General features: G+C 53.8%; 11 protein-coding genes across 11 annotated transcripts in view; 7 read left to right on the forward strand and 4 right to left on the reverse strand.

The window, feature by feature from the left end:
• Positions 1-485, forward strand: part of BO95DRAFT_414380 (mitochondrial 54S ribosomal protein bL17m) — a 1,053-nt gene extending 568 nt beyond the window's left edge. Inside the window, exon 2 of the mRNA XM_025584310.1 lies at positions 38-485. Within this exon, the coding sequence (XP_025441999.1) occupies positions 38-445 (408 nt within the window). The 3' untranslated portion in view covers positions 446-485. The remainder of the gene's footprint in view (positions 1-37) is intronic.
• A 777-nt stretch (positions 486-1,262) lies between these two features.
• BO95DRAFT_363852 (putative R3H domain protein) lies at positions 1,263-3,858 on the reverse strand (the record flags this gene model as incomplete). The annotated part of the gene is made up of 3 exons (XM_025582634.1): positions 1,263-2,697; positions 2,758-2,898; positions 2,957-3,858. The coding sequence occupies 3 exons, from the start codon at positions 3,856-3,858 to the stop codon at positions 1,263-1,265; spliced, it is 2,478 nt and encodes an 825-aa protein (XP_025442000.1).
• Positions 3,859-4,825: 967 nt separating this feature from the next.
• Positions 4,826-6,167, forward strand: BO95DRAFT_473788 (zinc finger CCHC-type containing 10). Its single transcript, XM_025589749.1, has 3 exons — positions 4,826-5,105; positions 5,162-5,297; positions 5,367-6,167. The coding sequence occupies exons 1-3, from the start codon at positions 5,018-5,020 to the stop codon at positions 6,037-6,039; spliced, it is 897 nt and encodes a 298-aa protein (XP_025442001.1). The 5' UTR covers positions 4,826-5,017; the 3' UTR covers positions 6,040-6,167.
• BO95DRAFT_443163 (CCDC12/cwf18 family protein) lies at positions 6,165-7,135 on the reverse strand. Its single transcript, XM_025586606.1, has one exon. It carries the CDS (start codon positions 6,917-6,919, stop codon positions 6,305-6,307), a length of 615 nt encoding a protein of 204 aa, XP_025442002.1. The 5' UTR covers positions 6,920-7,135; the 3' UTR covers positions 6,165-6,304.
• Positions 7,136-7,868: 733 nt separating this feature from the next.
• BO95DRAFT_363790 (pentatricopeptide repeat protein) lies at positions 7,869-9,842 on the forward strand (the record flags this gene model as incomplete). Its single annotated transcript, XM_025582630.1, has 1 exon — positions 7,869-9,842. The coding sequence occupies one exon, from the start codon at positions 7,869-7,871 to the stop codon at positions 9,840-9,842; it is 1,974 nt and encodes a 657-aa protein (XP_025442003.1).
• Positions 9,843-10,203: 361 nt separating this feature from the next.
• On the reverse strand, positions 10,204-10,676 carry BO95DRAFT_453455 (protein kish; the record flags this gene model as incomplete). Its single annotated transcript, XM_025588212.1, has 4 exons — positions 10,204-10,227; positions 10,309-10,390; positions 10,489-10,598; positions 10,674-10,676. 4 exons carry the CDS (start codon positions 10,674-10,676, stop codon positions 10,204-10,206), a joined length of 219 nt encoding a protein of 72 aa, XP_025442004.1.
• Positions 10,677-10,928: 252 nt separating this feature from the next.
• BO95DRAFT_514718 (putative transcription initiation factor TFIID subunit 13) lies at positions 10,929-12,303 on the forward strand (the record flags this gene model as incomplete). The annotated part of the gene is made up of 2 exons (XM_025591696.1): positions 10,929-11,481; positions 11,575-12,303. 2 exons carry the CDS (start codon positions 10,929-10,931, stop codon positions 12,105-12,107), a joined length of 1,086 nt encoding a protein of 361 aa, XP_025442005.1. The 3' UTR covers positions 12,108-12,303.
• Positions 12,304-13,217: 914 nt separating this feature from the next.
• On the reverse strand, positions 13,218-14,394 carry BO95DRAFT_464009 (eukaryotic translation initiation factor 3 subunit F; the record flags this gene model as incomplete). The annotated part of the gene is made up of 3 exons (XM_025589019.1): positions 13,218-13,437; positions 13,505-14,217; positions 14,290-14,394. The coding sequence occupies 3 exons, from the start codon at positions 14,392-14,394 to the stop codon at positions 13,218-13,220; spliced, it is 1,038 nt and encodes a 345-aa protein (XP_025442006.1).
• Positions 14,395-14,741: 347 nt separating this feature from the next.
• Positions 14,742-17,314, forward strand: BO95DRAFT_482444 (UTP25 family protein). Its single transcript, XM_025590246.1, has 5 exons — positions 14,742-14,884; positions 14,945-15,321; positions 15,379-15,575; positions 15,642-16,219; positions 16,306-17,314. The coding sequence occupies exons 1-5, from the start codon at positions 14,775-14,777 to the stop codon at positions 17,216-17,218; spliced, it is 2,175 nt and encodes a 724-aa protein (XP_025442007.1). The 5' UTR covers positions 14,742-14,774; the 3' UTR covers positions 17,219-17,314.
• A 712-nt stretch (positions 17,315-18,026) lies between these two features.
• BO95DRAFT_443165 (DMT family transporter) lies at positions 18,027-20,051 on the forward strand. Its single transcript, XM_025586607.1, has one exon. It carries the CDS (start codon positions 18,278-18,280, stop codon positions 19,772-19,774), a length of 1,497 nt encoding a protein of 498 aa, XP_025442008.1. The 5' UTR covers positions 18,027-18,277; the 3' UTR covers positions 19,775-20,051.
• Positions 20,052-20,905: 854 nt separating this feature from the next.
• On the forward strand, positions 20,906-22,547 carry BO95DRAFT_453461 (uncharacterized protein; the record flags this gene model as incomplete). The annotated part of the gene is made up of 3 exons (XM_025588213.1): positions 20,906-21,597; positions 21,736-22,054; positions 22,530-22,547. The coding sequence occupies 3 exons, from the start codon at positions 20,906-20,908 to the stop codon at positions 22,545-22,547; spliced, it is 1,029 nt and encodes a 342-aa protein (XP_025442009.1).
• Between the last annotated feature and the right edge of the window lie 303 nt (positions 22,548-22,850).

A 22,850-nucleotide genomic window follows, 5' to 3' on the forward strand; every position in this document is an offset into this window, starting at 1 on the left:
CCCCCCTTAAAAAAACATACTGATATGAAACGAGAAGACCCCCCACTCCATCCTCCCCAAACTCTTCGGCCCCCTGCGGGAACGCTACGCCAACCGACCCGGCGGCTACACGCGGGTGCTGCGCGTGGAGCCCAAGAAGGACGACCAGGCGGAGAGCGCGATCCTGGAGCTGGTCGACGGCCCCAAGGACATGCGGTTCGCCCTGACGGCGCGGACCATCGCGCGCCAGCGCGCCCAGGGCTTCGACACCCTCAACGAGATCACCGCGCTGAATGTCCGCAAGGTGACGCGGTTCCGGGACGGTGGGGTCGAGGCCCTCGAGGATGAGGTGCAGAAGTTGAAGCTCGGGGGCCATGGTGAGAAGACGGCCAGTAACAACGGTGAGGGCAAGGGCTTTGGCTGGAAGGGGCGGAAGGAGAAGGCCAAGAAGGCGCCTCTGGCTTAGAAAGAGAGAGAAAGGGACGGGGTTGGATTTGAGAAAGGGGGGGGGGTTGGGTTTGGGTTCTGCCACAAAAATGAATTCCCAAATTGAGGGTCGGATAAGACAACTCTTTCTCTCTTGGGGTGTATTTGATTGTGATGGTGGGGATTTGTTAGCAGCGACGCTGGTCCGCCTTTTCTGGTTTGTTTCTTTTTTCCGTTTCCCCATTTCATTTATGTACCTTATATCATTTCGTATGTTGTTTCTCTCTGCTGCTGCTTTCTTCTCAACCTAACTGGACCAGTGGCTGGCTGCGACTGTATTTCTAGCTGACTTGGCTTATCTGAAAATCATACTGTTCAAACAAAGGAGCTCACTCAATAGTACTCAGACTTGGGAATTACCACGACGATAGAGATAGGCTAAGAACGGCGACTAATCTGGTTTCAGCATCGATTCAATCATACATTTATTGTGTCTAAGCACTGTCGCCCATCCCCACACCAGCAAGATCTAATGAGAGATAGAAAGTTTTAAAGCGACTGTGACATGCTCGCATGTCAGTAGCTAAGCCCCACCAAGCGCCATGTAAAGCCCAGTCCTGGTCTGCGCTATCGACGAACCGCAGACGCAACAAACCCACTACAATTCGAGAATGGGCTATTCGGGCAAGCCAGAATAGGCCCCGCACTCTCCATCCTTCTCCGATCAATCTGCCCCGAATTGGGAATCGCCACACCAGACCCTATCACACGTGCTTGGCCACGAGAAGAAAGTATGTGCACTTTTGAAAGTAGAAATCAGTCTATCGACCGAGCAATAGTACTAATTAGGACACGGGTCAATTCGCTCGTGGTAACATAGTTCCTCCGGAAACAACGAGCGGGCCATTCTTGCTGTTTAGCGAATTACTTGGAAAAGGTGGAGTTGAGGTAGGCCCATTTCGATGCTTCATGTCGAATTCGGATGGTACCTCGGACGGTGGTGGCTTGGGAGGAAGGTGAGATGGCGTTCCCCATTTGGCAATTGAGTCTCGTCCACCGGAGGGTATACTGCGAGGGAGACTCTGCCCAGCGGACCCCAATGCATCCGGACTCTTGTTGTTGATATCCTGATAGCCATTCCACTGTGGAAGGACCCCGGGCTGCATGCCTGTGTACGGGCCCATACCGTGCTGACTGCCCTTAGCAGGGTGCCGTGCTAATGTGGCAGCTCCACCTGGAACAAACGAGCGGGTTTGAGGATTGAAAGGAGACCGACTAAAGCTTCCAGGCATAGGGTGAGAGCCTGAGTGAGGCTGCATGGCAGGACTCATTGGCTGGCCCGGATATTGAGCATAGGGATACGAAGTAGGGGTAGGCGGTTGGGTCTGATAATTGGTCCAAGCGGCCGGGGCATGGGTAGGGGGATGGTTGCGATGAGGCGGAAGAGTATAGCCGCCAGGATAAGGTGGTGTCGACCAGCCAGGTGTCTGTTGGTATTGTACAGTGTTGGGCATAGGATAGCTGCCAAGCGCAGGTGATGATTTCGTAGACGCCATCGCCGGTGACTGAGTGATAGATGCATATCCTGTGTAAGGAGACTGCTGAGGAACAGGCCCATTTTGCCACGGACCACTCGGCGTCATTTGGGGAGAGACAGGCATCGAGTAATGGGGCATCGTGTTCTGATTCATGGGACCTGGGTACATGGTGCCGGTCTGCGCACTAGGTGTATAGCCCATACTGGGTGGGGATACTCCAGGTCCAACCATGCAGGGCTGGTTTGGGAAGGACGGATCATTCATAGCCATACCATACGGCACCGAACCGTTGCCAAACTGCATCCCAGGGTAGTAGGCATTGAACTGAGACCGAGCTTCGAAGCTGTCGTCATGCGGCGTTTTCTGTCGGTGCGTTTTCTTGCGTCCGCTGGTTGAACTTGAGCGCGACATGTTGGCGCTACTGTCGCCATTCGCGGTTTCGGCAGCTGCCTTTGACTCAGGGAAATCTCGGAAAATGCGCTCGCGCGCTTCCTGGTACTTGGCTTCTCGCTCCTCTCGGGTAAGAGCCAGTCTATCTTTCGCCGGTGTGGCACCTGTAGATGAACCACCACGGTCTCCGTCGTTACCGCTGTCGCCAGCTTCCGATCCATCTTTCGAATGACCAGAGCTTGCTGCAATGCTGCCCTCAGTGGAAGGTCGCTCACTGCCTGCACGTCTCATGATTTTCATGGCAGGCATGGCAGGTGGCGGTGTGCTGTTGTTGGCAGCATATATGATGGACAGGGGCGTTGGCCTGACAAGACATTAGCGCGATGTTCTGCCCAAGGACTATGCAAGGAGAATATAAACATACAGTCGACAGAAAGGTGTTCTGTGAAGTCTGACTGACGTGACATTATTATCCACGAAGTGGGTCAGATGATAGTAGTCGCCCAATTTATGAGCCAAGAGTCTCCCAAAAGCGTTGGAAGGAGGAAGTTCCAGTGAATGCTCCCTATTGACCAAGGATTAGAGTCCATCGTACAGACACCACGACACAATCAAGGACTTACTTGGAATTCTGTATGAAATGCCGAACCTTCTCTTCTAGCTGTAGAATCAGAAGACGATCCTTAGGGGATTTCATGGCCTCAAGAAGCTTTTCATCTGGCTCAGACGGAAAACCATGTATGGGTCGTCCAGCTTGGAAGGCCTCCGAGTTGGGAGTGATGAAGCCGCTGGACATCGCGTCTGGAAGCAAAGCACCGTTACTGTGCTGGGTGCCGTCGGAATACACTGGTCCTGTCGGCTGAAGTATAGCCCGCGGTCGTTGTATGTCTCTAAACCCGCGAACACCGGAATCGGATCCCGTCAACGAATTGGGTGCGCCAGAAGCAGGTCCGGAGAGAGACTCTTCCTCGTCAATGGCTTGCACGCTAGCACTATCATCAGGACGCAATGAGTCCTTCTCGTCCATCGCAAATGTGGTGACTGACGCCATGCTCTTCGAGTCAAAACTCGTCGGTTTGGTCGAAGAACTTGACAGATGGGTGCGGTCATCCTCGTCAAAGGATGTCTCCCGTTTCAATGATCCATTTTCTGGACCCTCACTAGAAAAATCGGGACTATCATGATATTTCTTTTCCGACAAATCAATGCCTTGTACAGCCTGGGAGAGACCGTCAACGTTTCGATCGCTAGTAGCGGCATCATCAGGAGCGTTGCTAGGGCCTAGCTGGCCAGAATGAATGTCATGGGAGCAGTATAGTTCGGAGGATGATGGAACTTCGATCGACTGAGAACCATGTAGCTCGTCAGATGGCATGGAAGCTACCGGTCCAAATGGTGGAGGCATCGCAGCAATCTGTGAGGGTATGTCAGGCAAGAACCGGGGCATGAACCTAGTTGTTGCACCAGAACCGACCTTTGCAAAGGAGAGACGGTGCTCGTCCCTCGTAGAACCTTTCGATGCCATTATCATGCGAATGCTTTCCGCCGGATCCGAGGATCTCTTCCTAACGTTTTCTTTCTTTGGTGATGAAGACGAGCGAGCGGAGAACCAACGGCGGAATAGGAAATCCCAACAAGAGAAAGCGCACGACTGAGCTCAACACGTTCAGGAGTTGGCGATAGAAAAAAACAGGAATTCGAACTGATCAAGAGCCACTCAAAGAACCCACTTCACACAAGCCCAAAAAGAAAGACGGCACATCTCTGGGAAACGTAATTCGCCATAAGGAAAGCTGTCTGAGGTTAGAACCGCGCAAGATACATAAGAGCCGTTTCGTGGGCTAAGCGGAGAGTAAGGTGACTGACTGATCGATCAAGGGAAGAAAGCCAGTGACGGAAGACGCGAGAATGGCCGGCAACGCAGTCTGAGGAGAAAAGTGACTATTATTACACGATTGTCAGAACGATCGAACCATAGCCTTCTTTAATAAGCTGACTCTTGTCTTTTTGGGGAAGGTCAAAAAAAAGGTTTATATGACTTGGGGAAGAGAGAGGAAGAGGGGAGGAGGAAGAGGGAGTGGGGAGAGAAGAGAATCTTCCTACAAGAGAAAAAAGAATAGGAGGAGCTTGAAGACAAGCAACCGCCCTGGAAGAGCAAGTTGAACGGAGCCGACAGACAAATAGTACAGTACTCTAGATAAGTACTGTGGAAGGGTGTGGTGTGGCCCGGATGGGGTGGTGGTGGTGGTGGTCCGTCGCAACTATGCGGGTGTGGAAAGTGAATGAGTGGGTATGGGATGGATTCTTTTGGGCTGAAGAAGGAACGACAGACTGGCCGGCGGCAGGCACACAGGCAAGCAAGTTTAGCCGCGCGTTTAGCCCCGATGTTGTTCCGGCCCACATGGTTGGCTTGATCAGCCGCGGAAGACAAAGCCTGGAAAGTGGAAAGACTCCCCGGGTGGCAGTTGAGATTCCATACTAGTAATTGGAACAGTAACCTTACATACTACGGATACCTAGTTTCGAATCTGAGTCGGGTCGGACCGTGAGCTACAGGCGAGGTAATAAAAGGGCTGAAATAAATCCCCTCCCTGTCGTTCTTTGGGGTCAGTCACGTACTTCCACTTCAGCTCCTATCAGCCAAGTCTCTCTAGTCTCGACCGGATCGAGGGCCGACGATCTGGATGATGAATCGGTATCGAAATGCCCCCGGGCTAAGAGGCCCTAGCAAGGCAACGGCCAGCACCTTGTGCCAAAAATGCTTGCAACGAGATATGTACCCGTTTCGCTCTTAAGCCTTTGGGTCGCAAACTGACGTGGTTTAGCACGGCACTACAGTTATGAATGTAAAGCCACCGCGCAGGAGCGGCCTTACATGTCTCGCCCATCGCGCACGCAGCAGTTACAGAACCCAAAGCTGCGACCGCAATTAACGAATGATGCTTACAAGGATGTCTTACGCACGTGAGTGTGCCTCGATCTCAACCGTGCTTCACTCCTGTGTCGTCATCAAAGAAATTAACAAGACAATAGGCAGGAGTCTAATGATGCGCCTTTGACCAGGCATGAGGAAGAAAGAGGCCGCAAGAGAGATTTAGACCAGGTGGAACCGTTACACAGCCCAGCTCACCTGTCAAAGCGAGCACGCTCGGCTTCTTCACGTTCAGCAAGCTCTGTATCGACAATTTCGACAAGTCGGTCGCACTCCCGGTCGCCTCCCCGCCGCAACGAGCGGACAAGATCAGTGTCCTCTCGTCCTTCTGGTCACAGAAAGAGGCGCTATAGTGATGCATCTTCCGCTCACTCCGTTGCTTCTTACACCTCGGGAGCAAGAGGTTCTCGATCTAGGTCGCGTGAGTGGTTAGATGACAGAAATACCCGACGGAGACGGCGCGCTTCGAGTCCAGACGAACGAGGACGTTCCAGGAACATGCCGCGAGATGGTGGACGAAGGGATCGGTCTAGAAGCCACAGTGTGGATCGCAGTCGAATGGCCAAGAGCAAAAGATCGGTGAGTCCCTCGCTGGCGACTGGGAGCGACTACCCAGCTTCAAGCCACCGCAAGGCGCAACCCCGTGCGGAGCCTGTGAGCAGTGGCGGCGGACGTGGCCCCGGTCAGGGTGTTCCTCCGCCCCGGCGAGAAAGAAGTCTCAGTCCCTACAGCAAACGCATTGCACTAACCCAGGCAATGAACCTGGGACGTTAGGGTGCTTATGGATTTTGGATAGAGCAAAAGTCATTGGGGAATTTGCGCGGGCGTATTGGCGTTCTAGCCTCATATTATCATTATTGGGACATTGTATGATAGGGTTGCAAATTCATTGAGAGCATAATGTATTGTATTGGTATGCAAAATTCCGTAACGCCTTGCGACTATTGCCCCTGACCCCAGCAGAAGAGCGCCTGATAGATAACGAGATGAAACCGAGTCGTACCACCACTTATTGTACACCATTCCTAGGGTATCAAGATTATGCCGCACCGTCCTCCTCCAGCTCCCTCCGTTCCTCTTCCTCCTCTTCCCTTTCTCGGACATGAATTCCCTCAACCAACATTTCGCCTTCAATGCCCACTTCCTCTCCCTCTTGATTGTTGGATGCTGCGCTCTTGGCTTGCGCGGCTCGCTGCGCATTTTCAATGCGTTGGCGCACCAGTCTTGCGATGGCGTTCTGGGTTCGCACATTCAGGACGTTCAGTTTCTCGTCCAGGTCACGCTTCAAATCCCAGTTCGGCTTCTTCGGCTGCAGCTTGAATAGATCGATTGGCTGATCCTCCTCTGCATCTTTCTTCGCTTGTTCAGCGGTTGCTTTAGCAATCTCCGCAGCTTGGGCTTCCACGGTGATTTGGCCATCATTCGGGGCTTGTTCAAATCCAAGCTTGGGTCCACGAGTTTCCGGGTCGTAGTTTCTGCCGGACAGGTATTGCTTGGTCACGTCTGGAGCAGCATCTTCGTACTCATCGTTGGCGGCCCCAGCTTCCGTTACTGGCTCTGGTTCGGGCTGTTTGCGCTTTAAGGCGGCAAGCTTCGCAAGTCGAGCTTTGCGTTCTGTCGCAGCGGCATCAAGAGAGGCATGACTGGATGACATGGCTGCGGAGGGGATGTGGACGACGGAGAAAGCTGCGAATAACCAGGTCGAGGAGAGGGGGGGAATGTGGATTGCCCAGAGAGCAAAGACAAGGGTGGAATAATATATGTTTCTGCCTTTTCACACCCTCGCAATCTCAGGAAGCTTCTCAATAGCTGGAATACAACTTGGCCAAAGCGGTGGTGGCACAAATTAAATTGAGGTAGTAGTAGTAAGTAACTGGTTGCGCTTTAGTAGAACTGATTGTCGGCAGTGATTTGCGCGCGCCACAGCCCAGGATCTCCTCAGCCACACTTTATCCGCGCCGGAGCAAAATCGGGCCCTTTCTTTCCCCGGGTCCGCCGCAAGAAAGAAGTTATGCAATATTTGCCCAGTCACCCCCTCCCCGGTCGCTGAATCCTAACGGGCTTTACTGTGGTCTTTTGCTCAGCTGGTCCATGCAAATCCAGAAATCGAGCACTGAATGTCATTCAGTCCGCATCGCTTCTTGCGCCCCCGCTATGGTGCTGGGTTGCCTTCCTATGCACTGCAGCCCCGACTCCGCCCCGGATATTGGTGTCGCCAGAGAGAAGGATTTCAGCATACGAGATGGCACATCCATGATGCGACGCCCACGAGCAAACAAATATCGACGGAGCCTGACCCGATACTACACGAGTCAGCACCTCCCACCGAGCCCAGTGGTCTTCTAAACCACAGTCTTGACCGATCCCGAAACAAAGCGCAGTCTTCGTCCTCCTCTGCTCATACCGCCTTACCAGAATCTGAACGTGATTTCTTCGACGATTCATCTTTTCCGCAGCCTAAGCCACTCCAGGTCTTAGATGCTTGCGATCCCTGGAGCGATTATTCGGCTTTGCGCACTCCCGATTTCCACAACGAGGGCAGTCGCCGACTTCGACACAATGCACTCGTGGTGAATGGTGGCACTATCAGCTACCGAGAGAGAATGGTGGGTGAGGAGGCATTCCACGCGGATGAAAAAATACGAAGTTCATCTTTTTTCGTCGGCTCACCTAGGCTTCGGAGGTGGAAGGTTGCCCGCAATGAGCTGTTCAAAGCTAAATACTTTGATCGGCCAGTGGCACGGGAGGATCTTGTTGAGGAGTTTCACATGCACAAAGCTGACAAGGAGCTACTGGCGATACTGCAGAGTGAGGATTTTGACAAATTCCGCGAGGAGTGGGAATTTAAGGACATGGCCATCAAAGGTGAGCACTGGATGAGGCTGTCACTATGGCTTATAGCAAACTCCCCGGAGCTTGCTTTGAAGTTCCTTTACATAACCTGCCAAGCCGAGCAGAGGCCGCTGCATGTCATGGTCTGCGAATGCCTGCTTTTCTTGCGAAATTATCCAGATTTACTTTCTACCTGGACATGGGAGGGGAAGACCTTTGCCGATATCCTCGCTGCTTGCTTAGATCCAGAACACTGGCCAATTGTCTATGCATCACAGAAAGGTATCCGTTTCTTCATCATGGGAGCAGATGACGAACAAGTTCTTCGAGCCTGGAAGCTCGCACACGAACGACAAGTGTACACGTCTGCTGAAACCTATCTTGCTTACGCGGCTCGCTTCACCAAGATGAAGAATGTCGATTTGGCCCTCGCAGCCTTGGACCATGTACGCCAGATTGGACAGGTTGGCTTGGAGATGACATCCCAACCAGTCAAGTCCCACGGCTGTCTGCTGTTGCTGCTCGACTCTGTCGAGGATGGCCCCAACGGGCGGAATTTCCGCATCCTTCCCAAGCTCCTCGAGATGGGCATGCGCCCTGACTTGGAGATGATGGATCTCATTCTAAGGAACTGTTATAGGACAGGAGATGAAGAACTTGGTCGCGATATGTTGAATCACATGCAGAGCCAAGGCTATCCGTTGACGACCTATACCTATGTCACGCTATTGTCCGATGCCACCCGGCGACTGGACCGACATGAGATTGATCGGCTCCGGGATGAAATTGACATGGAGGGAGAGGACATCCGAACCAACAAGTTTGTCCAGTCCAAATTGTTCCACGCGTACTTCTGTCTCAATGTGAAGGATCAGGCGAATCGGCCTTCAGACATAGACAACAAGCACGCATTTCGCACTCTGCTGAAGATGTACAATGAGATGTACGACATTGTACCTTTGAAGAAGCTTGGGATTGTTCCGCAATTTTATCAACCGCCAACTACCGAACGAACCACGGTGAGAACCTCGCCTGACGCGGTACCTCTCTTCCTCATGATTGCATCTTACCTTCGGTGCAACAAGCATGTCTCTGTCACTGCGCATGTCTACGAACGCTTTATCGAGCTCTTAGAGAAAGAGGACCCAGTCATCTCTTCTCTCGCTAGGACGGATCACACTTGGCACGAGTTCATGCATGCATGGCGTAATGACGTCCGAGGATTGCGTCCTTCGATCCGCCTTGTCGATACCATGCAGCGTCTTAGCAACGAAGGCAGTGTCAGCCCGAACAAGCCACACTTCCGGCCGAAGCCGACAGTCTACATCTGGACGACGTTAATATCTGCGTTCCTTTGGAACAAAGAACCGCGGGCGGCAGAGCACGTGATCGAGATGATGAAGAAGAGCAAGTTCAAGTTCAACCAGATCTTCTGGACCACCTTGATCGACGGCTATGCTCGGAACAAGGACATTCTCAAGGTCGCTGAAACCATCCGAGCGATGGAGAATGATGGCTATGAAATGGACGCGTTCTGCATCAAGGCGCTGCGCCACATTCAGGATCCGGAGCGACTGTGGGAGGCTGTGGAAGAGCTGGACAAGGAGACCGACGAGCAGGTAGACCGAACCACGTTCGAGTCCCTCACCAAGAAATCGCGTCTCGACGAGATTCAGGACGACCAGGGCGACCCAGATTGGCTGCTCGACCAGGGTCTTCAACGCTTGAAGGCCAAACAGGCTTGAAGGCCTCATCTCAAGCAGGCGCGGAACTAAGATACCCCCACTTTTTTTTCTTTGGGTGCAACTCGGATTGATTCTTCAGCATAGCTGGTGTACATGGGAGGGAGAGCATGGCGGTTGTTATATAGAGCGTTTTGCGGCGTCCAGAAAGGCACAAGATATACTTCGTGGAGTAAAGTCACATTTCTTCGATATCATGTACATATCCATCACTTCTAAAATTCAAGAAGAAACCATCAAGCTTCATGCTACACAAACGGCATGGTGAGAGTGAAAAACTTCAAATTAACGCCACTGGCTGATGTAAAGGACAGTATACTACCATGCTATTTCCTGAACCCGTGAGAAAAGCAAGACACCTCGATCAGCCGCCGAAGAAGATGGAAACCTAGAAGAGCAAGAACCATCAGCATCTGGAACTCGACTTGAGGGGCTATCCCTCTTGTCATTCGAGTGAATGGGCACTTACAGCCATCACCACGCAGCAAATACTGACGTAGGGACTCAGCCGTTCACCGATGCGAGCACATTTCCAGAAGATACCGAAGAAGCTACAGGCAGGCGTCAGAGAAGTTTCGTCCGGTGAATGAGAGGAAAGGGTGCCGTTTGGTGAGGCCCTGCTGATAGCAACCAACAACATAACACATACCCATTCTGATTCCGATCCATGATTCCCGGCATGATCGAGTGGGCGTAGGTGCTCGTACAGATGATAAGCAGGAAGACCAGCAGAAGTGACTGGAAATTGAAGAGAGCCGACTGAGTTTACAAGACCAAGTCAGCATCACCATTTGTGAAAGATCCTTCAATCGCACTGCGCTGCATCTCACTTACCATCTTGACGAAGGGACCGAACCAGCTGCCTGGCCTCCTGTTCTTGTTGTTTCTTCAAATGCAAGCTCGCAAGGAAGGGGCCTTCTCTTCTTCCGAAACAACCTCACTGCAAACACAGAGATTCCGCTCGAAGTCTTTCTCAAGGACTTGATACCTTCAAAGAACACACAGTAGTTGGCTTCACCAGCTCGTCGTCGTTATCGTCATCATCGATCGATCATCCTTCGACGGCGGAGGGGGATTCATTCTGCCAGCATGTCGTCCGGAAGTTACCGCCACCGCCTTACGGGGTCGAGGCCCGCGCTCCGCTATGCGCCGTCGCCGCGGGTCCGTCCTACAGCCCGTGTTACCTGGACTACTCCTACTACAACAAGACCTTCACCACCACTACAACCACAACCACAACAACCACAACAAAAACCATCATCATCATCCTCTGCACCGCAGACCACAACCCCGCGCGCTGCTCAGCCGCCCCCTTCCACCCGGACAGTCTCGTCCGGCCCTCCCCGCCAGCGCAGCACAGGCCATGTGTCGAGTAAACTCGCCCCTCCTTGGCCCTGGAACCCCGAAGAAACAGACCTGATTCACGCCGGCTATCGACCCGCCTACCCTCCTCCTTCTCCTGCTCCTCCTAAAGTCGACGCAGCAACCGAATCAGCATCAGCATCAACATCAGCACCAAACCTCCAAACCACAACCAAGCTCAAACCCAAACCCAACAAAACCAAACCCACCCCCAAGAAAATGGCCGAACCTCGAGCCCGTGCCGCCCGGCACAAAGGGCAGATGAACTTCGCCTCAGAGCGTACGTTGCTTGCCTTCCAGATACTGCCCCCCCCCCCCCCCTCCAAAAACAAACCCCCTTCCGAGAAGATAACTAATAGCAGAGAAAAAACAGTCCGCCTCCTCCTCCTGGCCTACGGCGATCCAAGCCCCCACCCCTCCTTCCCCTCCGAACCTCTCCCGGAAACCGTCCGCGTCCTCGACGAGATCGTCACCGACTTCGTGCTGGAGATGTGCCACGGCGCCGCGCAGTACGCGAGCTACTCGCGCCGCCAGAAGATCAAAGTCGACGACTTCCGGTTCGCGCTGCGCCGGGACCCCAACAAGCTCGGCCGCGTGCAGGAGCTGCTGCGCATGGAGCGCGAGCTGAAGGAGGCGCGGAAGGCGTTCGATCAGAATGATGATCAGGTTGGGAATCTGAAGGATGCGGCCGCCGCCGCCGCGGCGAAGAAGGGTGCAGGAGGTGGTGCTGCAGCGGCGGCGGCGGCGGCCGGAGACGAGGATTTCGGGGCGGCGGAGAGTGTGGATGGGAGAAAGAGTAGAGGGAAAGGGAAGAGGAGTGCTGCTGCCAGAAGGGATTCGGATGTCACCGAGGAGGGTAGTGTGACGGCTGGGGTGGCGAAGAAGAGGAAGGTGGGTGGTGGTTGAAAATCTGCGTTTCATTCGTTTCTTGGCTGGCTATGTTTGCTACATGGCGTTCTCGGGGTTTTTTCTTATATCGCGGCGTGGGCTGGCTATCAGGATTGCATTGTGCATCGGGTGTATTTATATAAAGTGATATCCCATTATTCAGTTATCATTGACAGGGGGGCGTTGATAGTGAGAAACCATACACTGAAATTTCAACACGCATTGTTGTTCTTGCATCCAAAGTTCAAAAATACATCTCTACTCTTACGATAAGCCCGCCGATCTCGAACTAAACCTTCGGGACTATCTTATCAGTTGCACCGCCACCCCAGTCAATACTTTATATATCCAGCCTCACACTAGTCAGCTCTCGACATTGCAAAGACCCCAGGACTCCGTACACCTTCTCTACTCAGTCCGGATGGAAGTTGATGAAACATGCATGCAATAGTTCCTCTACCCTAAAAGCAAATTCTATTTCCTCTCGGCTCGCTGCATAAAGTACTCCTTTTTTTGTCCTCTTCCTTCCCATGAGCGGGTTGCTTTTTCCAATCATTCCGAACAAAAGCCAGACGGACTCCCAAGACGCCGTGCTCTTTCTCTTCTACTCACTTTTGTTGTCAGCTTTGCAGGTCCCGTTGGTTAGAGAGGGATTGTTTGCTCCCAAGGAGATACAGGTCAGCCTGGAATTTCGTTGGCTGGATGCGACTGACAAGCACGGAACTATCCTCTCCGAGCTGGAGCTGGAGCTGGAGCCGAAAGAGGGCATAGTTTGGCAGCAGACAGATATCCCAGACAAGATCAAACAAAAGAGATTCTCCAGGGGCAGGTAAGTATGTGTGGATGTGGGGAGCGTTGTATGTATAGAAAGTGCTGGTATCGCGGCCTGAGCCTTCGCAAGCTGAAGCGCAATACCAAGCAAGCCAGAAACTTAAGCTGACCAACATGAAAATTGCGGAAGATTCATGGAAACCGTTAAGGGGATCAATATGCACGGAGAAAAGACCAAGTCGAGACAAAGAAAAGATATGAGAAAAATGTGGGTGGGACGGTGGTTGAAGAGAGAAAAAAATGGAAGGTATCGTTTTTCTTTTGTCTTTAAATCAGAACCCTATCATAATATCCTCTTTACGCGCGAGCCTCCTCGCCGCTCCGCTCTTGAGTCCGCTGCTGACCACCACGGCCTCCCTTGCCGCCCCGCTGTCCGCCGCGCTGGGCGCCGGACTCGCCGCTGCCCTCGCCGCCCAGGGTCAGCTGTGCGGTGGCTAGCCGGTTGGACAGCTCCATCTGCGTGCGGATGGTGTTGGCCAGGTACGACACAACCAGGACGTCCTGGATGTGGTTGTTGCTGCAGGGATTGGGTTAGTTTTTGATGCTTTGTTTGGTGTACTGGGGCAGACAGGAAGAAAACTTACAAGTCACGCTCAATGTCGGCGGGCTCGACCTTAGGAGCCAAGGCGAGCGTGTTGAGCAGGTACTGGCCCATGGCCGTGGAGGCGGGAGCCTCCTCGTCGATCACGGACTCGACATAGCGGGAAACGCGGTCGATCATACCGAGAACCTCCTCGATGGCGCGCTCGAGGGCCTCGATGTCGGTGAAGATGTTGGCGGAGCGCTCCTCGGCATCCCGGGCAGCGGCAATGGCCTCGAGACCGCTCTTCTCGGCCTCGCCGTAACGGATCTCATAGGGAACGGGGATGAAGGCAGCGCTGTCGGCAGCACGCTCAGCGGTCACGCCGACGGGGGCAGAGATGTAGGCGCGGGTCTCGATGTCCTTGCCGGCCTCGGTGGAGACGGTCAAGTGAACGGCGGGGTGAGGCCACGTGCCGTCGCCCTGGCCGCTGTAGAAATTTTGGATCAAGGCCGAGAAGGTGTTGAGCTCGGACGAGGTGGCGTACCAACCCACGAGGACCTCCTTGGGGTTGGCCTTCAGGTGCAGGGCGAGCATCTGCTTCTGGTATTCCATATCCACCTCAACCTGGTCTGTCGTCTCGGTGTGGCCCACGGCGAAGGTGCTGCGGATCTCGACTTCGGTGCCATCCTCGGACCTGGTTCCCAGAAGAGTACCGATGACACGCTCCTGGTCGGCATTGCGACGGAGAGAGTGGTCCAGGATGGAGAACAGAGCCTAGCAGCAACCATCAATCAAATTGCTCCCGGGTGAAAGAACTTCAGCAAAGCAAGCTCAAGCTCGACCTACCTGAGGCTGAATAACAACATTCACAGGGGCGGTCGTCGGTGCAGACCCCACTGCCACGGGACCCAGAGGGCGGGCGAGATGGACGAAGGAATCGGTGTCAGCCATGATGGGAGTGAGGGAGAGAGAGAGAGAGCAAAGGTGGTAATGTAATTGGAAGGAGGGAAGGAGCTTAAGATGGCTGATTCACACAGCAGTCGGAGATCTCTCTGTTTGGTCTCCGGGGTGGGGTTGTGATGGTGGCTCTTCTGGGGAGGGAGGATTAAATCTTCTCTTTCCGCCTCTGGGCTGCGGCGGACGGAGGTTCTGCTGCGAGCCTCAAATTGTGTGTGCGCAAAGGGAATTTCGCGCTAAGATAAGATAAGCACCGCCGCCCAGATTCAACCCGCCTTGTGAAAAAAAGAGTTTCTGGTCGGGTTTCCCGTCTGTTCACTAGCTACAAATTTACCGGTCAGTTCGCATTCAATCAATTTCTGCAATTATCCACAATGGCTCCTCCTCGTGGTAGAGGTAGAGCTCCTAGAGGGCGCGGAAAGCGCACCCGTGGCGGCGTTAGTCGCAGAGATGCCTTCCAAGCATCCCGAGTCGATGAGATCCAGTGAGCGCTCCATCATATTCGCGTCTAACACAAGTCACGCCAGCTGACCGATTGTGGCAGGTCGGAAGCCTCGTCTGACAGTGAGGATGGCTCATTCGACGAGCCTATGGAGGATGCCGTGGCCGACGAAGAACTCTTGGACCAGGACTCGTCCGATAGCGAAGAGGAAGCGGACCAGAAGGGACATTCCTATAACGAGTTGTTGCAACTACTGAACGCCGGCAATGACGCCAATGGCCCCGCTCGCAAGAAGCGAAAGACCGATCACCGAAAAGCCGAGATTAAAGAGGTGACCCGCGATGACGCAGAAGAGGACGAGGATGAGGCTTTGTTGGGAGAGGACGATCTAGAGCAACGAGCACCGTCGGACGCCGAGGACGAAGACAATCAGCCCGAAGAAGAGGCAGAGTTACAAGCAGACAGTGATGATGAAGATGGTAGGAAGATCTGGACAATCTTCGATAATCGGGACATAGCCCGCTGATGCGCAGCAGATAATGATCCTTTCGACACCCACTTCAACGCCCTCAAAGAAGAGGACTTGAACAAGAGGATTAAGGCCATTGAGGAGAAAAAGTGGAAGAGTACCAAGAAGGAACTTGCCGAGGGGCTGAAGTTTGTGCGCTCCATTCCTGATACGGGCGACGATGCATCCTTGTTGGCCGCAATGAAGAGCATCTCGAGCGTCAAGGTAGGCCAAATTGCACCAAGTCTCCACACGACCAGACGGAAGTCTAACACACATCGTTGCTCTTAGCTCAAGAAGAAGCTCAAGGCTCCTGCGACGGAACATATCTCCAAGATCGATGGCGATGCTCAACAGCTTGCGCCCTACGTTTTCGACTACCAGGATGTCCTTTATGGCGCTCGCACGGCAGACAACGCAGCTCACCTGCGAGATCTCTTGGCTCTGCATGCGACGAATCATGTATTGAAGACGCGCGACCGCGTCCTCAAGAACAACGCTCGCGTGGCCAAGGAACAAGATTCCGACCTGGACGTCCGGGATCAGGGTTTCACCCGGCCCAAGGTGCTGTACCTGCTGCCCACCAAGCAAGCCTGTGTGCGGGCGGTGGACGCCATCACGCGGTTCTTCCAGCCCGAGCAACAGGAGAACCGCAAGCGACTTCTCGACACCTTCTCGTCTGCTGACGACAAGTCCTGGGAGAACAAGCCGGACGACTTCCGCGACCTGTTCGGCGGCAACGACGATGACATGTTCCGCCTGGGTCTCAAATTCACGCGCAAGACCGTGAAGTACTTTGCTCAATTCTACACATCCGACATGATCCTTGCCAGTCCGCTCGGTCTGCGCACAATCATGGACCAAGCCGAGTAAGCAACTTTCTTCTTCGCTGACCCTCACCCTTCCCCCCCCGAGAACGTGACCGAATAGCTTACTGACCCCCCTCCTCTCCTAGCGCGAAGAAGCGTGATCACGATTTCCTATCCTCGATCGAAGTTGTCATCATCGACCACGCGGACGGCCTGCTCATGCAGAACTGGGATCACGTCGACTACATCCTCAAGCATCTGAACCTGCAGCCGCGGGAGGCGCACGGCTGCGACTTCAGCCGGGTGCGGACGTGGTACCTGGACAACCAGGCGCGGCACGTCCGGCAGATGATCATGCTGTCCTCGTTCCTGACGCCGGAGATGAACGCGGCGTTCTCGACGCAGATGCAGAACGTCTTCGGCCGGGTGAAGGTCAGCCCGGTCTACGCGGGCGCCATCGGGGAACTGGCGCTCCCCGTGCCCGTGCGGCAGACCTTCTCGCGCTTCGACAGCCTCTCGCCGGCCAAGGACCCGGACGCGCGGTTCAAGCACTTCACGACGACCGTGCTGTCGTCGCTGGTGCGCGACCTCAGCAAGAACGGCGGCGGCGGCGGCACGCTGATCTTCATCCCGTCGTACCTGGACTTCGTGCGCGTGCGCAACTACTTCGCCACCTCGACGCAGACGACCCACGTTTCCTTCGGTGCCATCAGCGAGTACACGGACGTGCGTGAGGGCACGCGCGCCCGCACCCACTTCGTGCAGGGCCGCCACTCGGTGCTGCTGTACACCGAGCGCATCCACCACTTCCGCCGCTACCAGCTCCGCGGCGTCAAGCGCATCATCATGTACGGGGTGCCCGAAAACCCGACCTTCTACGCCGAGATCGTGGGCTTCCTGGGCCTGGACCCCGCGCAGGCCGCCGAGGCCGCCCAGGGCGGCGGCGTCCGCGCCCTGTTCTCCAAGTGGGATGCCCTGAAGCTGGAGCGGATCGTCGGGACGAAGCGCCTCGGCAACATGATGCGCGAGAAGGGCGGGGATACTTTCACCTTCATGTAGATAGATAGGTCTAGGTCTGCAGCTTCAAGCTGTATGTAACTATTAGTACCGGTAGTGTAACTACTGGTTCGGAGAGTAAGTCCGACATCGTTCCCGTCTCAGCAACGGCCATAATCCTCCAGCCAGCCCCTGCAGTGCAGGGGGGCCCTGGTCTATTGTTCTCTTTCCCTAAAATCAATTCTTCATTCATAATCACCCAGATAACAACTACGTATTTTATGTGTAATCCCAGCATCTTTGATCATGCGGACCCGCAAAATGTCAAGATCAGCGTGCCAATCCCCAATCCACTTTTACACAGGAAAAACCATTCGGCTCCTTCACCGACATCCGTAGATCGGAGGAGGAGGGGGTGGGTGGGAGCAGCAAAAGAAAAACCCAGTGCTACTGTAGCCTCACGATATAACAAACATCACATGTAGAGGGGAACACCTTGGTTCAAATTTCGTTATAAAGTGATATACTACGAACTTTGTGTAGTAAAACCCAATTGTATTTAGACAGCAAAAATCTGTCTATTCGCGATTCGTGATAGCATAAGGCTACAGTAACCGGGCAGAATGGATGCCTACTGCTAACACCTTCAACCCCAGTAAGTCTAAGGTCTCGTTTGTTCAAGCTCAGCTGATCTACTCTTTCGATAGAATCACAATCAAGGTCTGGTCTGTTGTTTTCAAAAAAGCTCGTCAAGTGCGCGAAAAGCGGTGATTAGTCATTCTGGGGGGGGGCGTCCTTGTACTTAGTACATTTTTTTTTTTGCCCTCGCATTTCTCTTTCCTCCGGCTGCTCTTATTAAATTCCTTATCGTCTCTGTTTTGTTGACGGAGAGGTTCAGGATAGGACCAGGGGAATGACTAAAGGTATATATACAGCACGTCTACGATAGAATCTGTGTATATTTCCTTATCGCCTTCAGATCGGATCGACTTGTGAGAAAGCTTGAAGTACTGAACAGTACCCAGTACATGTGCAATCATTCCCAAACCAGGGACAAACCGGAAAACAACCTCGGATAACAAACACAAATCAGCCTCCAGAAAAACACGAGGCACTTACAAAATGGCCACCTGCGTCACTTCTCGATCCCACGAGGATCCGAGCCAGCGGGAGACGATAAGAGAAGCACCCAGCGAGCAGAGTCCCCTTCTGGCTCGCTCATCACCAGCGACGATGCCTGATGAATTGACCTCAGCTTCCTCCCACCACCAGTCGTCCTGGTGGTCTTCCCTGCGCCACTCGAGCCAGGAGCTCTGGCTGCAGGGAAAGGGTATGATCTTTGTTTTGGGCGCCCAGTTTTTCGGCGCTACTATGAATGTCATGACGCAGGTTCTGGAGATCAAGGGGAATAATGGGATGGGCTATCATCCGTTTCAGGTATGTCTTGATCGCGTGCCGCTTTGCTTGATCGGTTGTGTGAAACCAGACGTTCGCTGCTGTGCTAGTCAACCGTTAACCCCCCCGCAGATCCTCTTTGCGCGCATGTCAATCACTGTCATAGCCAGTTATCTGTATATGTGGTACACCAAAGTGCCGCAGCCGCTTGGGACCAAGCCGATCTTGTTGCTTCTGTTCCTACGTGCCAGCGGTGGCTTCTTCGGCGTCTATGGGCTGTACTACTCAGTGCAGTATCTGCCTCTGTCCGAGGCCACTGTGGTCACCTTCTTAGTTCCCATCCTTACCGGATACGCCTGCTCCTTGTTCATCCCTCGCGAGACGTTCACCCGCAAGCAGTTAATGGCTGGGCTCGTGTCCCTGATCGGTGTAATTCTGATCGCTCGCCCTTTCGCCTTCATGCGCTCGGGGGAAGAGACTGACGATGGAGAGTCAGGCGATAAGCCCGGTGCAACGGACAGCTATCACCACGTTTTGGCGATTGCTGTTGCCCTGCTGGGTGTCCTAGGAGCCACTTGTGCTTATACGACCATTCGAATGATCGGCCGGCGCTGTCACCCACTCGTATCTGTCACCTGGTTCTCGTCGTACACGACGATTGTCGCCTCTCTCGCGATGCTGCTGGTTCCGTCCATCCCCTTCGCGTTGCCGGTTACTCTGTTTGAATGGACTCTGCTGCTGGGTCTCGGAGTGTGCGGATTCCTGTTGCAGTTTCTCCTCACGGCTGGCCTGTCTTATGTTCCGCCGGAACGGGCGCCCAAAGATCTTGCGACAGGCTGGGAATCGAACTCGTATGGTACTCAAGCGACCGGCCGTGTAGAGGATGAAGAGCAATTGCAGGGACAGCAGCAGCAGCAGCAGCAGCAAGCCGAAACGAAGCCTCCTGCAGCAAAGACCTCGTCCGGGTCACGCGCTACGTTCATGATTTACACCCAGATGTTGTTCGCGCTGTTCTATGACCGCATGGTCTGGGGTAGCACACTGTCTCCGGTGAGTTGGGTCGGATCGGGTTTAATTCTGGGCTGTGCCATCTATGTGGCCGTTGCACGAGAGGACCAGAAACCCGAGAATGGCTCAGTTGAGACTGCCAGCAAGAACGACGTCACAGCTGCAGAAACAGTCGATGAGGAAAGTGAACGGCTGGAGGTAAGCGGGACGAGGTAGACGCGGGGCATGCAGCTGGATACATACTTCCTGCAAGTGAGCATAATAGGGAGGTCGATCTGAGGCAATTAACCCTTGGATTGATACACATAAAAAATCAAGTCGACTCCTGGGTAGTAAAGAATGCAACCCCATGGCAGATTCGGCTAGTGCGGGAGGGGCATAAAAAGCGGAGCAAGCGACCTGCATACACGGAATGCAGTAGTAGGACGCTGTGATTTAGAAGGGTGATGAGCGAAGTGCATGAGTGTATGAACTATATGACGAATGAGACGAAATGAAGTGATGCAAGAAAGAGGTTTGAGTGTTCAAGTATGAGTGCAGTGGATGGAGTAGAAAAGGAAGGTGCGGGGTGGGACTCGACTCGACGGGACTCGGTTGACTTGCCTTTTTGACCAATAATCCGACCCCAGGTGGGTTTTCTTGTCGATCCGGGGATGAACGGAGTAATCCATGATCTACTCATATCTATCAATCCAATACACCAATTTAACTCAACTTCCACTTCCACTCCCACAAATTGATCTTGCACCATCTCTCTGACTTTGGAGTCACCTACTTACCATAGGACTAGCACTAAAACACGCCGAACAAACACGATAACCCACAATCTCACCAAGCAAACCTAACCTGAAGGCAACCGACCATCCGTCTCTCCGGTATGCCGCAGCACAGTCTCCCTCGAATTGTCGGCTCGGAGCACTCTCGTCCTATGCAGCCATGCAGCCATGAAACCCAATGCATTGCAACTGTCCCTGCCAGAGAAACGAGGCCTCACTTCGTGGTGGTGTGATTGGACGCCACGACGTCATTTAGCTGCTTCTCCCCATCGGCTGGACTCACGGAAGAACCCGAGGTTGACCGCGAACGGCCATGATTGGGGGCAGCCTGAGTGTGATTGCCAGTGGCGTTACCACCTACTGTCTCTATGATTTGATGGACTTACCGAGTAGAGTGGGCAATGGAGAGTACTTTTGACCCGATATGGCTGGAGAAAAGGGGAAGCTTATATAGAGTGTGCAGCCTCATCTCGCCTTTCCTTTTTCCTCCCTACACAGCCAATCGCTTTTCCTACACTCTTTACTTCGTTCTTTCGTGCTTCTTCTAGATATAGACAAAAGTCTCGATACAATGCGCCATTTCGACGCCTGGTTCCTCCGCGACCCCTACTCAATCTTCCACTACTATCCCACCAACCGCCGCTGGTCAGAAAACATCCGCGAACTTATCCAAGAACGCCAAGTCTGCGCCCCAGTCCCGTCTGCCTCTGCATTCACACCATCAACCCCGGATATTTTCTTGAAAATCGACCCCCAACTCAACAGCCCCCTCTTCAACCGCCTGCCCCCGGAGATCCGATCCATAATCTGGTCCCACGTCTTCGGCGAGCCCGTCCTCCACCTCGTTCAGATCCGCAATCAAATCCGCCACGTGCGCTGCCCCAACTCTGTCTCTGCGATTGACAGGAACCGGCGCTGCTGTCCGGTCACCGCCGCGCGATGGCGTACAGACGTTGATACCTCGTCCGCTGCTTCACCAACCGACAGCAACAGCACCAACAAACAACACCCCAACACCGACCCCAACAGTAAACTCTACCCTCACACCCACCCCTCCCTCCCCTCACATCTCAGCACCACGCCAGCAAGCCTGCTGCGCACCTGCCGCGCGATCTACAACGAAGCAGCACCCCAGCTGTACCGCCAGGCGACCTTCGATGTCGACGACCTATCGACCTGGATCGCATTCACCGACCAGGTCAACCCGACCTGCCTGCAGGAGGTGCGGAAATTGAGCGTGCAGGTCGTCCCGCTGGGAGGGATGTTCCACGACCGGGAGACCAGCCATAGTCATAACCACATCGACAGCAACAGTAACAGCAACAGTAACAGTAACAGCAACAGCAACAACCCACCACCGCCACCACCAACAGAAACAGCAGGAGCTTCCACCAACACCAGACCCCCCCACTCAATCCACACTTACACGCACAACCCCCACCTCTGGACAACCTTCTGGCAAAGAACCACCACCCAGTGCCCGCACCTCACTGACCTAACCCTCTGCATCGACCTGGGCCGCTTCACCGCAACCGCCGCCCCCACCGCCACGAACCCAGCCGCGGGCAGCATAACCGGCGGCTACAAGCTCCCGCTCCACGCCGGCGTGAATGCGGAATGGCTACGACCCATCGTCCAGCGGGTGCGCGGATTGAAGCGGTTCGAGCTGGCGGTCACGGCGCGGTGCGATGCGGCGGCGCGGGCGGGGGTGGAGCGGGAGGTCGGCGGGGTGGAGCGGCTGGGGCGGTTGCGGGCGGAGATTCGGGGGTGGGTTTGTTCGGGCCGTTGCACGGGATTTGAGGAGGGACAGGATGATGCGGCGGCGGCGGCGGCGGCGGAGTATGGGTATGACTATGGGTACGGGTTCAGAGCTGGGAAGGAGGGGTGGCAGAGAAGAAAGCGGAGGTTAGCTATTTGTTCGGCTTGATTTCCATAGAATCTCCTCGGGAGGGAGGGAGAGATAGATTGACGATAGACGATAGATTCATAGATACCCTTTTCTTTCTTTCACATCCGTCCAGCAACGTACCTGACAACCTCTAAATCGTGAGGCGAGGTGAGGTCACTCGCATTCTATCCTTATACATCAAGTGCAGTACATATACACACTAAGTTACACTCCGAGTGACAACACACCATCCAAAAGTAAAAGTCCCAATTCATCTATAACAATTTAGTCTCTCTGTACAGTACAGTACACATCATCATATTAAGCCCCTGCATCCCATCCCGTGCAGAAACACCACCTCCCCAAAAAAACAACCTCCATCTCAAGGAAATAGTCCTTTCCCCTAAAGCAATATCCCACCCCATCAAATAATGATACATCGCCCGTAACAATTTTGTCGGAACCAGAGAAGAAAAGGTCCGTAAAGATACATATTACTCATTTTTTTTCTAGTCCCACATCGAAATTGAGATTCCCTTGGTTGATGCACGGCTCTTCTCATATGAGGCTGCTCGTGTAAGGCTTCCGCGAGATAAGAGGAAGTGAGGAGGCAAAAGAAAAGAAAAGA

This window comes from Aspergillus brunneoviolaceus (assembly GCF_003184695.1).
Source record: "Aspergillus brunneoviolaceus CBS 621.78 unplaced genomic scaffold BO95scaffold_36, whole genome shotgun sequence".
In the NCBI taxonomy this organism is placed as follows: Eukaryota; Fungi; Ascomycota; class Eurotiomycetes; order Eurotiales; family Aspergillaceae; genus Aspergillus; species Aspergillus brunneoviolaceus.